Source organism: Leptinotarsa decemlineata, unplaced genomic scaffold, assembly GCF_025532065.1.
Source record: "Leptinotarsa decemlineata unplaced genomic scaffold, Ldec_3_MD MMD2_tig00004307_RagTag_RagTag, whole genome shotgun sequence".
In the NCBI taxonomy this organism is placed as follows: Eukaryota; Metazoa; Arthropoda; class Insecta; order Coleoptera; family Chrysomelidae; genus Leptinotarsa; species Leptinotarsa decemlineata.
Window position 1 is genome coordinate 9,871,984 of NW_027412606.1, and position 14,105 is coordinate 9,886,088.

The 14,105-nt window shown below is 32.4% G+C and overlaps 1 protein-coding gene across 1 annotated transcript; it reads left to right on the top strand.

Annotated features, from left to right (window-relative positions):
• The first annotated feature begins 1,583 nt into the window (after positions 1 to 1,583).
• Positions 1,584 to 13,892, top strand: LOC111513891 (uncharacterized). The gene is made up of 5 exons (XM_023170112.2): positions 1,584 to 1,695; positions 1,756 to 1,917; positions 1,967 to 2,428; positions 7,338 to 7,577; positions 13,472 to 13,892. The coding sequence occupies exons 2-5, from the start codon at positions 1,875 to 1,877 to the stop codon at positions 13,630 to 13,632; spliced, it is 906 nt and encodes a 301-aa protein (XP_023025880.2). The 5' UTR covers positions 1,584 to 1,695; positions 1,756 to 1,874; the 3' UTR covers positions 13,633 to 13,892.
• Positions 13,893 to 14,105: the final 213 nt, after the last annotated feature.

Below are 14,105 nucleotides of genomic sequence, written 5' to 3' on the forward strand. Positions count from 1 at the left end.
ACTCCAAACAAAAATTTGGTCAGAACTTGCGTCAGTGTTCAACAAAAACCTCTTAAAAGTGAATTGCAACCCTGACCAATTTCCAGTGGAGTATAACAACGTTTGCCTTCAGTTTTTTAAGCCAATTAACAGAAACATTTTCAGGGATTCTAGATGCTCTATCGAAGTTTCGCTGAAGTTATAATTATAACTTCCATAACATCTCATTGTATTATAATGAGAATGCCGAGTCATTTTGCACAAATTGGTCAACCTGACAAAAGTGTATCGGATAATGCAATGTAGTTCATATTGACATAATTTCAAGAATTTCTACGAAATATCAGAATTCATGTGATATCACCACAAAATATAAATCCGATTTGGTGACTGGAATTGTGGTAGAATCGGTTGGAAAGAGAAAGTTTCTTGTTGAAATACATGAAACCTTGACGGTAGATTTCGATTCAATTTCAGGTATCATAGAAATCTCTGATGACTAACAGGGGACACATTTTGGGCCAAAGACTTCGGAATTGAATGAGGAGTCGAATATTTTCTTAACGAAACTGTGGTATCTGAAAGATCAAAATTTATTCAAAATGCCCCAGAGAGGTTCGTTCCTTAATTTGAGACTATTCAGAATGGGAAAAGGGGCCAAATAGTTTTCAGTTCATTTGAAGAAGTGGAAGGTGAATGTTGAAATACGTATTGTTATTTTTCTGTCTCTAAAGAGTTGGACAGTACACATTCTTTGATTTTTGGAAAAACTCCGTGAAATTGAAAGTTAATCCATTTAAGATATTTTCGGAAAGTGACACTGTTCTCATTCAAATGAATATTCATCCTGATTGCAGATTAACTTATTGCTCAGCATTCTGGATGCTATCTTCAGACAATTTTCTGAAAAAAAGTAGAAATAATACATCAGTACAAACCTATTTTGATACGTTCCTTCCAAGGTTTCACGTAAAGGTGAATATTACATTTCAGCGATAGCCTAGAAAAAGCCACAAATACTGGTAATATATGTTTTCTTCAATTCACACCTAATGCTGTGAATTCACATTGATCATAAATGAGGACCGGCGTCTATAGACAGTAATCTCCACGTATCTACACTCATGTAATCAAATATTACTTGCAACCTAATCTAGCCAAAACTATATTTAACTAATAAATTTACAATATGTGATGTTTTTTGAATTATAGTTGCACTAGTTGAATCTTATTTGGTTAGGTTACTTTACACGTCAGCTTTTGTTTCATTAACAATCATGTATATATTGAGTAAAATTGAAATAAATGTAATTTGCTGAAATCTATTGTAAAAAGTACCCATCGGAGAAACGTGCTGTCTACAGACACTGGTCTGTATCGGAATATAGGCTTATAACTGTAAATTCACAGCAGTAACTGCAAATTCACAGATGTACATAAATGTGAACTGGTAAAAAATAATGTTGATTGTTGTGGCCCTTTTGCATTTTCCTACATTTTCATTAAACATTAAATTCAAAAATTAAGTATGTTCTGGGCCAGCGGCAAAATGTAAAGACAAAGAAAATATTGGAAGAAGATTTAGTACAAGAAGAAATAGAAAATCATTTTGAAATTTAAACTACAAAATAAACATTTTTTAATTTATGAAATCCTTGTTTTTCGAAGTGAATTATAAGCAAATAAAAATAAATTTTAGTAATTTTGCTTTTTTATGTATGTTGAATCAATGTTAATAATGCCCGAACCGTTTGATTTAATAATATTTTTTGGCAGATACTATAGTATCTTGACGACGGCAAAACAAATGGCATTTTCAGCCTTATCAAAAATGTGAGATTTTTTTATAATGTCATGAAGCAATTGAAGACATAAATCGGGAAAAAGTTACAGATATGCATACAACCAGTACATTGAGAGGGGTTTTTCCGGAAACAAGTAAATACTTCAAATGTTCTATTGCATTTTTATCAGTTCAGCTTTTTAGAACCTGCTTATCGAAGAAATTTCATCAAAGAAAATGTGAAATCTATCAAGCAGTTACAGGGTTTACTCCAAGAAGCAGGAATACCAAAATCTAAGGGATCAAATATGGAAAAATTTCACAATGTTCCGTCCCTCCACAAAACAAGAGATGCTACACCTCAACGCCAGCAAATGAATCATCTTAATAAAAACTCAAAGTCGCCCACCAGAAAAACTATTTCTCTCGGATTAAAACTGAAAGCTGAAGACAAAGCAGAAATACCTGATGTTAACACTGATTCAACTCACCAAAGTGGACAGAAAGTCACTCATCGTTCAGTGCAAACGGAACGAACGGATGACATCAATAAATTATTTGAAACTGGGGTAATCAAATATCCAAGTGCTGGTTTAGCAAAGCTGAGGGAATCTCCAAATTTAAAAGATCATGGTGATGATCTTGATAGGGATATTCAGAACTTAGGTAAGATAATTTGTTAGCATATTTCATTTTCGCAAATGTTTTTTCCTTTAGTAGGCTCATGAGCAATTGGACAAATTGAAATACTTTATGTGTTACACACAGTGTTGATACTAATGTTTCAGTATATTCTCCAGAATTGAAATAAATAATTTATACTATTACAATACAAAACAATTGGGAAATACAATTTGAGAATGAAGAGAGTACCAAATATAACTTTTGTTGGAATTGAATAAAACTCAATACTACTCAAGAATTTTGAAATAGCCCATATTTCTTTGCCTCTAGTAGCTGGATAGTTATTAGAAAATGGTGGTATATTTTTATTCTATAGAGATTTGATATTTTCTGTTCTAAGATATCGTTACAGTATGTAGACTCTAATCTTGTGACAAAATTCTGAAACTTGGGCTGTCGTTTTTAATTGTCTAATAAATGGATACTTTATTTTTGTCAGAAAACAAGACATCAGACTACTCAAGATTCAATATAATAACATAGGCTTTCACAACCGGGATCATGATTTAAATTAACGAATCTGAGCTGATAGGCTGTGAAATATGAAGTACCAAACGTTTAACATGTTACTATGACAGACATCATCAATGGTACTTCCTAAAAGCAAAGAATGATCAACAAATGAATTATGAAACAGAGCAGCTAAGTATTTTACATCTAAATACTCAGTGGATATTTTCAGGAGATATTTATGACACACTTCAAAAACTCCTTCAATCTCATTAATGAAAATCAGGAAAAATCTCTTTTACTTGATTGTTGGAAAAATCCCCCGATTGAACAACAGAAATTAAAAGTAGAATTTTCAATTGATAAAACTATATGAAATGAGTAAGAAAAAATATAACAAAATGCCGATAGATTCCAAAAATTATTACCACTGCAGTCAAATATCACTCTCTCGTAATAAAAACGAATATGGAAAATCCTAAATACAGAAAGGGAAAAAGATGTCTATGCTTCATCTCAATTCGAAATTGATGTAGATTTTTTTAACGAATTTTTGACTGAGAACACAATGTTGATGCTAATATTGAGGTTTCTGAAAATAATTATATAAGAACCTTTACCAAAGAAAACATCTTCTGCAGTAGTGATCTTTTCAAACAATTTTTATCACCTCTCTCGCTCAACATAAATGTTTGTCTCTCTGATGGGATTTTTCCTCTGGTGCTCAAGTTAACTGAAGTACTTGCCATTCACAGAAAGGAAATGAAAAATCACCCGAGAGTTATAGTACTTGTCTATAATTTTCGGGCATATTGCTCACATTATCTGAAATATTACAGTATTTTTTTTTCTTGGTGTTATCAGCATCGACTACATTAATCCTTAGCTTCGTGTCCTGGGTAGGCAATGTTAATAACTCCCCTAGCCACCTAGGGAGCATCATATCTATAGATTGTTAGGTTAGATCACGTTAAGGAAACACCAACTACAACAAAAAATACCAAAATGTATAGCTCTAAAAATTGTACATCATTTCGAGAATTATAACATTTTATTTATATTATTATTTTATTTTATTTATATTTCAAATAATTGTGTGTATTTTGTCTAAATTTTATTTCTATACGTATAGATTCTACTTTGTCAACAAAACAAGAGTTTTTTCGACAATAAAGTATATTTTGATTGATTGATTGATTCACAGACTGCCAGTATAGATTCCGAAAAGGTGGAAACACTGAAATGGCAATACTAGATCTTAGACACAAAATAACAACAACTTTTGAAAAACTAGAGTATACATAAATAACTTTTTGTGATCTAAGCAAAGCATTTGATTGTGCATCACATGAAATTCCCTTGAATAAATTAAAAGTATATAATTTTTCTGATAACACCATAAAGTTGATCAACTCATACTTAGAAAATCGATTTCAAACTGTGAAAGTGGGCAATTCTCTATCAACAAGAAAAAAAAATTTCAACTTGTGTGCCTCAAGGATCTATTTTGGGACCTATAATATTCATAATTTTGATTAATGACCTACCATATCGGGAGAACCCGTTATCATATATTTTATATGCAAACGATACTACAATCCAAACAAATGCTAAAACTCTAGATGAGGTACTTATATTATCCTCTGAAGCACAGTCACAAACTGAAAGGTGGTTCAAAGCAAACGAATTATATCTGAATAAAAACAAAACCCAAAACATGGTATTCACTCTAAGAAATATGGAAAATTACACAAATTCGCAAAGTAGTGTGAAATTTTGGGAAATTCATTTTGACAGGGAGTTATAATAATAATATGCTTTATCATCATAAGGTATAATCTTGTAGACAAAGCTTGTGTAGTACATACTTTAAAAAATGCAATACATACCAACTGAAATTAAAATAAAAATATAAATAGTGCATGGGTACAAACTATGTTAAAATGGAGGATATAAAAGATATGTATATATAAAAGAGTAAAAGTCAAGTTTATAAAACAGTAGTCATAAAAAGTAATAACTTAAGAGCTCCTTAATAAGTAAGGATAAAAAATATGCATAAGTCAGTTAAAAGCTTTCGTTAAAATATTCATCCAAAGTATAATAAGGTCTATCAGATAGAAATTGTTTGACTAACTTCCTGAATTGTAAGTCATTTATCTGGCAGATCTTATGTCCATAGGCAAATGATTGTACATTTTTCTACTGTTGTAAAATATGGAGTCTTCGGTAATGTTTTTTGTTGGCACAGTGAGTTTCAGAGTGTGTCTGCAGTTTCGGGTGTTATAATGGGAAGAGGATGCAGTAAAATTTAATATATGCTTATTTATTAAACACACAGATTCCAGTGTAAATAATGTTTTGTCACCGTTAGAATATTATGTTTTTTGAAGAAGATTCTACAGGAATCTCTTGGTTTAAGGTTTCCTATATACCGTATTGCCCTTTTCTGTAAAATTAATAGACTTGAATAAAGTTGGACTGCATGTTGCCCAAAACGGTATTCCGTGAGTGCATGGTACGCCATCTTTGTAATGTTGAACCCCAATTCTTTATAATAATAATAATATACTTTATTTCAAAAAATGCAGACTAATACAGCTGAAGCAATAATGAAGACATAGAATGAAAAGGCGTCACAGAGAAAAACATTAAACATTTGTATATATAAAATCTAAAAAAAAATTAAATAATAAAGTAGATATAAAATATGTTGCAAAAATATTCATAAACATATATTGAAGATATATAGAGTTGCCTATCAGCTGGGAAAATTACAATTAAAATATTCACCAGTACTATATGGTTCATTTTCTATAATAATTTTTTTAATTTCTTTCTTGAATTTGCTGATGCCATTGATTGATTTTATTCGAGCTGGCAATTTATTGAAAAATTTTATACACATGTAGTGAGGACTACTTTCTGTTATAGAGAGTCTGTGTAATGGATACATGATATTTCTCGTTCTTGTTTCATGCCCGTGTGAAATATTATAGGTCAAAAAGGTATCTTTATTTTTGAAAAAATATATTAAGCATTCATATATATATATATATATATATATATATATATATATATATATATATATATATATGAATGCTTAATATATATATATACATATATATATATATATATATATATATATATATATATATATATATATATATATATGTATATGTGCCAAAAATTGTCATTATATTATTCTTCCGAAAACACCCTCTACATGATGCTATGTAGGCCATGTTTAACATAACCGGAAATCACTCTAACCGCATAACAGCCAGAGGAGACTTTTCTAGTGAGTTGTTTAACATGATCCACAAATTTTAAATTGTAGTCAATAAAGGCGCCTAGAAATTTAGTGTTATTTTTAAATTCCAGTGATCTGTCTTCAAAAAAAAAGTTCATCGATATTGAGCATCTAAATGATAATAAATTTGTTTTAGTTAAGTTGAAAGATAAAATGTTTGAATCACACCAATCTTTAACTTTTTTCAAGTCGGCAAAGATTATTTTGTGCAACTCACAAGTGTTTTTATTGTTCCAATGTATGGAAATAAAGTGAACTGCAAATAAGGTGAACTTCCCAGAAATATTGAGCTTGGTGAGATCATTAATATATAATAAGAAAAGGATGGGACCTAACACAGAACCTTGTGGAACTCCAGAATTAATTTCCCTTTTTTTTGAAAGTGGAGATGTTTTGACCATTTACGTCCGTCCCATTGAGTAGGAATCGAACCATTTGTGAGTTACTCCTCTGCATCCATAACGTTGGAGCTTTCTCAGCAGTATTTTGTGATCAACGCAGTCGAATGCCTTTGACAGGTCACAAAATAACTGCCGCAGTCTTTTCAACGACATTTATCTCAGAATAAACTTTATTCAGAAATGAGAAAATAGCATCGTGCGTGGAAAAAATAGTTTTGATAGGTTATTTTACGCCATAGGTTCTAATTATACCTACCACGTTTCAGTTTATTATTATTAAGATATAAGTGAATAGTTTAAAGTGAGATTCATTTTGTTGATAGCGCTATCCAAATTTCTAATCGAAATAGATAACATCATACAAGCAACAGGTTAATAAAGTCTGGAACGGAAAAGATAAATGTCATTTATATATAACAAAAACATTAATGCTACCGAGTCACTACCTTGAAGAACTCTGGATAATTTCAGTGATGTGTTTTCAATTTCACAGGTAATTCTTGGAACACTATTTTACAGTACTTTGAATACCAGCAGCTTATAGTTTTCTCATTGGAATTGTATGATGAATTCTGACCGATTTCAAAAGACAAAATCATTATTATTCAAGTATTGATATACTAACAGATCTACTTTTTTAAATACTTGTCAAAGTATTAATTGGTTATATTTACTTCATGATGAATAAGTTCCAATTATTTTTTATCATATGATATAATATTTATAGAACTGGATGAAAAAGATTTTATAAAAGAAAATATGAGAGGTTTCAAACCAAGGGCTGTGAAACAACTTCTTACTAAAGTACCAGCTGAAGCACCACCAACATATCAGAGGGGAGTTGTCCCAAAATACATTAGGGATAGGAAACAGGATAAAGTGGAAGATGAAGAGGAACCATGTCCTGTAGGTCATGTACTCTTACCTGAAGAAGAAAGGAAAGAAACTTTGAGGGTTTTGAGACAAAGTAAGTATTAAACATTGCATAATTCTGTGAAATCAGTGTTTTTGTAAAATTCCGTATGTTTATAAAACCTTCCCTGATTCAATTTTCAAAATAACGACAAAATTTTGTTTTGATTTGAGATAAAAACCGATATAATATTGAAACAATTTTGAGAATGTTATTTGGAAGAAAAGTTAGGTCTTCATCTTCATGTTAAATGATAATAGAAACCTCTCTAAGGAAGGATAAACAATCAGTATCTATAAACACTTTCCAAAGAATTGTTATTTTAGTAACAAAAGGGGGAAACAGTTAATCCAAAAGGTTTATTTCTCCCATGGCACAAAGGAGTAATTGTTTCTCATCAATCTAAGTTATTCATCTGGAATTTCACTATTAAAATGGAATATCATGTCCAAGTGAGTTATGAACATTTATTTCAATAAACCGAAATAAGTTTTGAATAATGTTTTTCTTGGTATTTTGATGTTCATCATTTGTATGCAGATTATTGAGATGAATATAAAATTGTTGAATATTTGGAAACGGCTGATATCATTTCCAAAAATAAATTTGTGTTGGATAAAGAATTGAGGTTGCTATCGAAAGCGGTATCACAAAATCTCCCTTTTCCATTAAAACAAGTTGGTTGTGCCCTCTCGTAATTTTACGTAGATTTTGTCTGACCTTGATATCTTGTCCTGCTCAAAAGCCAGGAGGGGGAAATTTTCACGTCCACAGTGTATATCTATATACATTACAAAAATATTCTTTATTTTTTGACTTCTTTGGGCCATTTTATAGCCTTCATCAATACAACTAAGATAAACAGATTACATATCATTATGTAGAATTCCAAATATAGAGCACTTACAAATGGGAGAATAAGAAAGTAACTGGCTCAGAAAAGACCACAAAAAATACATTCTTTTCAAAAAAGTAAAATTTTCAGAGTATCTAATTTAAAACTATATGACAGTATGAAAACCCAAGGAACTAGTCTGTAATGGACTTTTACCTCCAATTATTGAAGAAATGAAATGTACAGAAATGATAAATATAAATGACCACACCAGTTGCAATATAGACTTTTCTCAAATTTGGCGACCATTTGGAAATCACTAAGGAAAAGATTACTATTACTGCCAACACAGAAAGTACAATAGAACAAGAAAAATACTAGTGAGTACCAATAAAATGAATGATGCTAATGATTTGGTAGCAGTATCCAGAAAAATATCTCGTGTACCACAAGGTACAGCACTAAATACACAGCTGATCAAGCTGATCAACAAGTCCTATAACTCTTTTGAGAGCTACACATGTCACTTTTGAGGCGTTCTACGAAAAATTTGAATAAGACATGAAAAAAACCCTGGTTGACGAGACGAACATATGATCATTACATTATATAAGAATATTCACAGATCTGATAGAACGTTCCCTGCAAGTGGCCATCGATGGATATCTCTCGCATACTTTTACTATCAACGCTGGCGTTTCCTAGGGATCCACATTGTCTCCAACCCTCTTTTTATTGTATATCAACGACTTATTTGAAAAAACCGAGAATCGAATATATTACTTTGCTGACGACAGCACACTTGTGTCGTCATTCCATTTGGGTTCCAGGATATCGGCTACAGATGCACATCTTCACCGGCAGCAAGAGGATGTACATGCATAACAAGGATTGCAGACAAAATACAATTAACATAGGATAGTGAAATAATACATGTTTACAGATTGTTCTTTAAAAAACTAATTCATAATAATCGTCTAGGGAGTAGGGACACAGATCAATTAGTATTTTTTTCACTTCAATAAGAAATTTCCGGTTTGAAAAGGATGTATATCTTTGTGAAAGTTGATTATAGAGTCTTAAGCCAAGTACACTTGGTGAATTTAAGCTAATATTTAAGCGTCTGAAGGGAACGCAATATTTGCCTTTCTGTCTGGTATCATAATTGTGTAGTTCATCTACCCGCATATGGTCGTCACGAGCTTTGTGTATATTCTTCAAAAGTTCTAAAATGAAAATACCACTAACTGTTAAAATCCTCATGTTTTTGAAAAGGTCACGACAACTATGGTTAAATGAGACTCTAGCAATACTTCTAATAATGCGCTTTTGAGCCAGAAAAACATTTTGTGCATATGCTGATCCACCTCAGACTGCAATACCATAGTTAATTCTTGATTGAACTGCAAAATAGAATGAATGGAGATGATTCAAATTCAATGTATATCTAAGATTTCTGATTTGGTAACATTTTGAGTTCAGTGTCTTAGAAAGCTGTATGTAGACAGTGAGTTCGAAATGATAAGTCTTCGTCCAAAAAAATTCCAAGAAATTTAACACTTTCAGTACTATAAATGCATGTGTTATTAATGTTGATATTTAATGAAGGTACGTTTTTGTTTTGATGAGTATGAAAAGTTACACAATTTGTTTTGTTTGTATTAAAAAGAAGAGACATATCAGAATACCAGACTGAAAAGTTGTGCATTGTGGTGTTAATTTTTGTTTTCAGAATTTCAGAGTTTTCTCCTGTAAAAAGTAGCGTTGAGTCATCTGCATACAATGTAGTGAATGCATCAGTTAAGATCAGATGTAGCTCATTAATATATAAGACGAATAGTATTGGTCCCAGAATGGAGCCTTGAGGTACCCCAATGTCATTCCTTTGAGGAGATGACCGAGATGTTTTACCACAATGAGAGATTTTTACAATTTGTTTCTGTCCTTTCAGATACGAGCTAAACCAGTCATGAATTTTACCTCTTATACCAAATTTATATAACTTATCAAGCAGAGTTTTGTGTTGAACACAATCAAAAGCTCGACTTAAATCACTAAATATTCCTGTCGGATTTTCACCCTTCTCAGTAGTTATTATTAATACTTTCTCATAGAAGGAGATAATTGCTGTTGTATTGGCTACGAAAACCATAATAACTTTGTTCCTCTCTAAAAACGATACCAGTTGATTTAGAACCACATATTCAATTACTTTTCATATTACTGATTGGTTGTCAGGTCAGACAATTGCGCTTTCTGCTTCGATAAGTTTGTTGGGAGTTAAAATGGACACCAATATGTCTTGGCACAATCATGTCGCTGGAATTGTAAAGGCTGCTTCTCAAAAGCTTGGAACACTGTTCCGAACCAGAAAACTGTACACACCTCAGCAACTTTTGATGCTTTATGAAGCTCGGATCAGACCTTTGGAGTATTGTTCTCATGTATGGAGCTCTGCCCCTGAACATACCCTGAAGCTGCTGGATTCCATCCAGAAAAGAGCCATCCGCCTGATTGGAGACGCGAACATCACTTGCAACCTTGATAGTCTGGAACATCGAAAAAAGATTGGAGATTTGTCTCTCATCTATAGATACTTTCACGGGAAGTGTTCAAGTGACTTGGCACATTTGATTCCACCAAGAGCGGTACATATCAGAAATACGGGACGGAGGTTCAACTCAGTATACCTCGAACTTCACTATTTAAGAACTCATTCATTTGGAGAACTGCGATTATGTGAAATAAACTTTCTGAGAACGTTTTTCCAAATGGATTTAATCTCCAGCGATTCAAATCCAATATGAATCACTACTTTCGCACAGGCACCGCTCTTAGAGCACCTTAAGGATTTTCCTGTAGTGCTTGTGTTTTGTCCTTAAAAAAAAAGACCTTACCAATACTTCATTTATTGATTTCTATAATGAATACAGATCAATTAGCAGAATTAAAGAGAAGAAAATCCGGGTGGTCGAATGGAACCCGAAGTATCAGTGATAGATGCGTAGACTTTGAGGACGAAGGTTATATCTGCGACTTTGAGATATAACTTTCGTCCTCGCAGTAAAAGCACATACCACTGATGATGTCCGTGGCAGTATCAGAGCAGAGACCAACTAACAGAAGTAATTATTGGTACGCCTATACTGAGATGCATGGTTTGACCAGAACTGGTAAGAATATTAGGTGGTACCATTCCAAATTTTTATTAAGGGTAATATTAGCCATTAACTCCAATTAATTTACATCAAAAAGTAAACTAATAGTAAAACATGGATGGTAGTAAAGATGTGTTTAGTAAATGCTGAATTTTTAAGTTTCATCATAGAAAGTGTACAGATAGCTGTCCTTTTTTGCTACTCCTGCTGTAAAAAGTTTCTGTTTTCAGACAAAAAAGGTGTTCGCAAATTTGAATGATGTGGTAGTACTATGCATACAGTTGTACATGTTGGGCTATTTAGTGATTACTTCGATGAGTGTATAAAAGTGTGAAAATGGTTTCAATACTTCAAGACAGAATTGAAATGATTGTAATTTATGGAGAAGTTGGAAAGTGCTCACGAAGAGCGGCAAATTTTTTTAACGAAAGACATCCGGTATGTGCTTGATTTGGTGAATAAGTTTTACGAAACTGATTCAGTGACGATTAAAAAAAGAAATAACCTCAAAGTACTGAATGAAGCAGCTCAAATTGAAGTTTTGGAAACATTTACTGCAGAGCCCACGAGCTCCTTACGATCAGTATCAGAACAGACAGGAATGTCACCTGAGACTGTAAGAAAAGCATTGCAGATGCAGATTCTTCAAGAGCTCCACGAGGATGATTATGATAGAAGAATAGAGTTTTGTGAAATCATGTCTCATCGAATCAGTACCATCCCTAATCTTCTGTTGAAAATCTGTTTCAGCACAGAGTGTTTATTTTTTCTGAATGACAATATGGCTATTGCAGTGACGAAAACCCACATATTTGTCGGGAAGGGCATCCACAACATCCACAAAAAGTTAATGTTTGAGCTAGTATTCTTGGAAATGCCATTATTGGTCCATTTTTTCTGGAAGAAAACTTGACTGACAATCTATACCTTGAAATGCCTCTTATAACTCACGAGCTAGAAACTCAAATGGATGCAGGAGGTAATGAACTTTCGCAGGACGGTCTTTTACATTTCGAGCAGGGCGGTGCTCCACCTCATTATTTTCTTTCTGAACGACAGTGATTAAATGAGAGATTTCCGGATAGATGGATTGACAAAAGAGGAGCAGTTGAATGGCCTCCAAGATCACCGAATTTAACACCCTTATATTTCTTTGGGGGCATCTTAAATCCATTGTTTATAAAAAACAACCTTCTGATATTGAATAACTTAAAACACTAATTACAGCAGCATGCCAGTCAATTCCTAGTGAAGTTCCGTAATGTTACAGGGGAGTTCAAAAACAGACTTTATTACTGTTTAGAGCAAAATGGACGACATTTCGAACTGTTTATGAGATAAGCATAAGTAAATATTATGTTTGATATGTCTTTCTCGCAAATTAAATTTTATTTTGTAAAAGGACACTAACAAACAAATAAAAAATCCCAAGCGTAACATTTATCACTGTCATTCAAGGGTTGGAATGGTGCCACCTACTCTTATAACCATTTTTATTAAAAGGAGTCAATACAATAATGCATCTCAAAACAGGCAAATTCTAATTAAATGTGTAACTTCAGAACGATATTTTTTGAACCTGCTCATCAAAAAATAAAACGTCAGGGTATCATTGGAAGCAGAACTGAACCCCAATTAAAATGATGTGCCACTTGACACCCCATCCCATTTAAGTTTCTAAGGGTAACATCTATTCCTTCTTAGGGGTTGAACTAGGAGGGCTACAAATAGTCCTTGAAAGTGTCCCCCTTGACAATAAAACTGGCCTGTTTTTTCGATTACTCATATTATTTACTGAAAAGAAGATATTTAGGGTGGGAAGTTTTCAAATTGATAGACTGTATTTTAAAACTATGGATTTATGTCAACTGATGAATGTCTATAAATTTATTTGTAGTTTAAGTATCTTACACATACAGTTTTCATAAACATTAATACAAATTTGATGTTTTCAGGTTATGCTGATCGAATTCAAGAACTGAATTGTTTGCCTGTACGGAGTGACACTCTTAGAATAAAAAAAAGGAAGATGGAAATAGAAGAAGAGTTGAAAAGAATAGATGGAGGCATTAAAGTTTTTCAAAGGCCCAAAGTGTATGTTAAAGTGGATGCTTGAAAACAGCAACATATCAGTTTCAAAATGGATTGCTATGGTTATTAATAAAATTATGTATTCGTGGCTAATTGACTAAAACTATTTATTGTTTACATTGTGATTCCACTAGGCGTTGAGTCTTTCATAGTACATTCATTGTGAATTAAAAAAAGTAATCATTTTCATTGGTCAAGACTGGATTTGAGACACTGATTTTATTACACTTCACAGATATTTTTTCAATGCCTGAATTAGAAATTATATTTTAATATTTCTCAGGACGAGGATTTATCATTTCTCCTTTCAGTTGTACTCCTCACATAACTTGGTTCAGAAATATATGCCATAGCTTTTATGAGTGCAAAAAAGTGCTTTTTGTTGAATTTTCAGATAAATAGATAGCTATGTTCAATTGTTGAAAATTTTTGTGAATTTCTTTTTGTATATTTTTAACCCTGCAGTGGACGCATCGGATCTATCAAGCCCAAGCAATC

Bases quoted from the DNA above. Each gene is read 5' to 3' on its own strand.
- LOC111513891 (XM_023170112.2), top strand. From the start codon at position 1,875: ATGCATACAACCAGTACATTGAGAGGGGTTTTTCCGGAAACAA. The intron at 1,918-1,966 runs GTAAATACTTCA...TCAGCTTTTTAG, and splicing joins AGGGGTTTTTCCGGAAACAA to AACCTGCTTATCGAAGAAAT. The intron at 2,429-7,337 runs GTAAGATAATTT...TAATATTTATAG, and splicing joins TAGGGATATTCAGAACTTAG to AACTGGATGAAAAAGATTTT.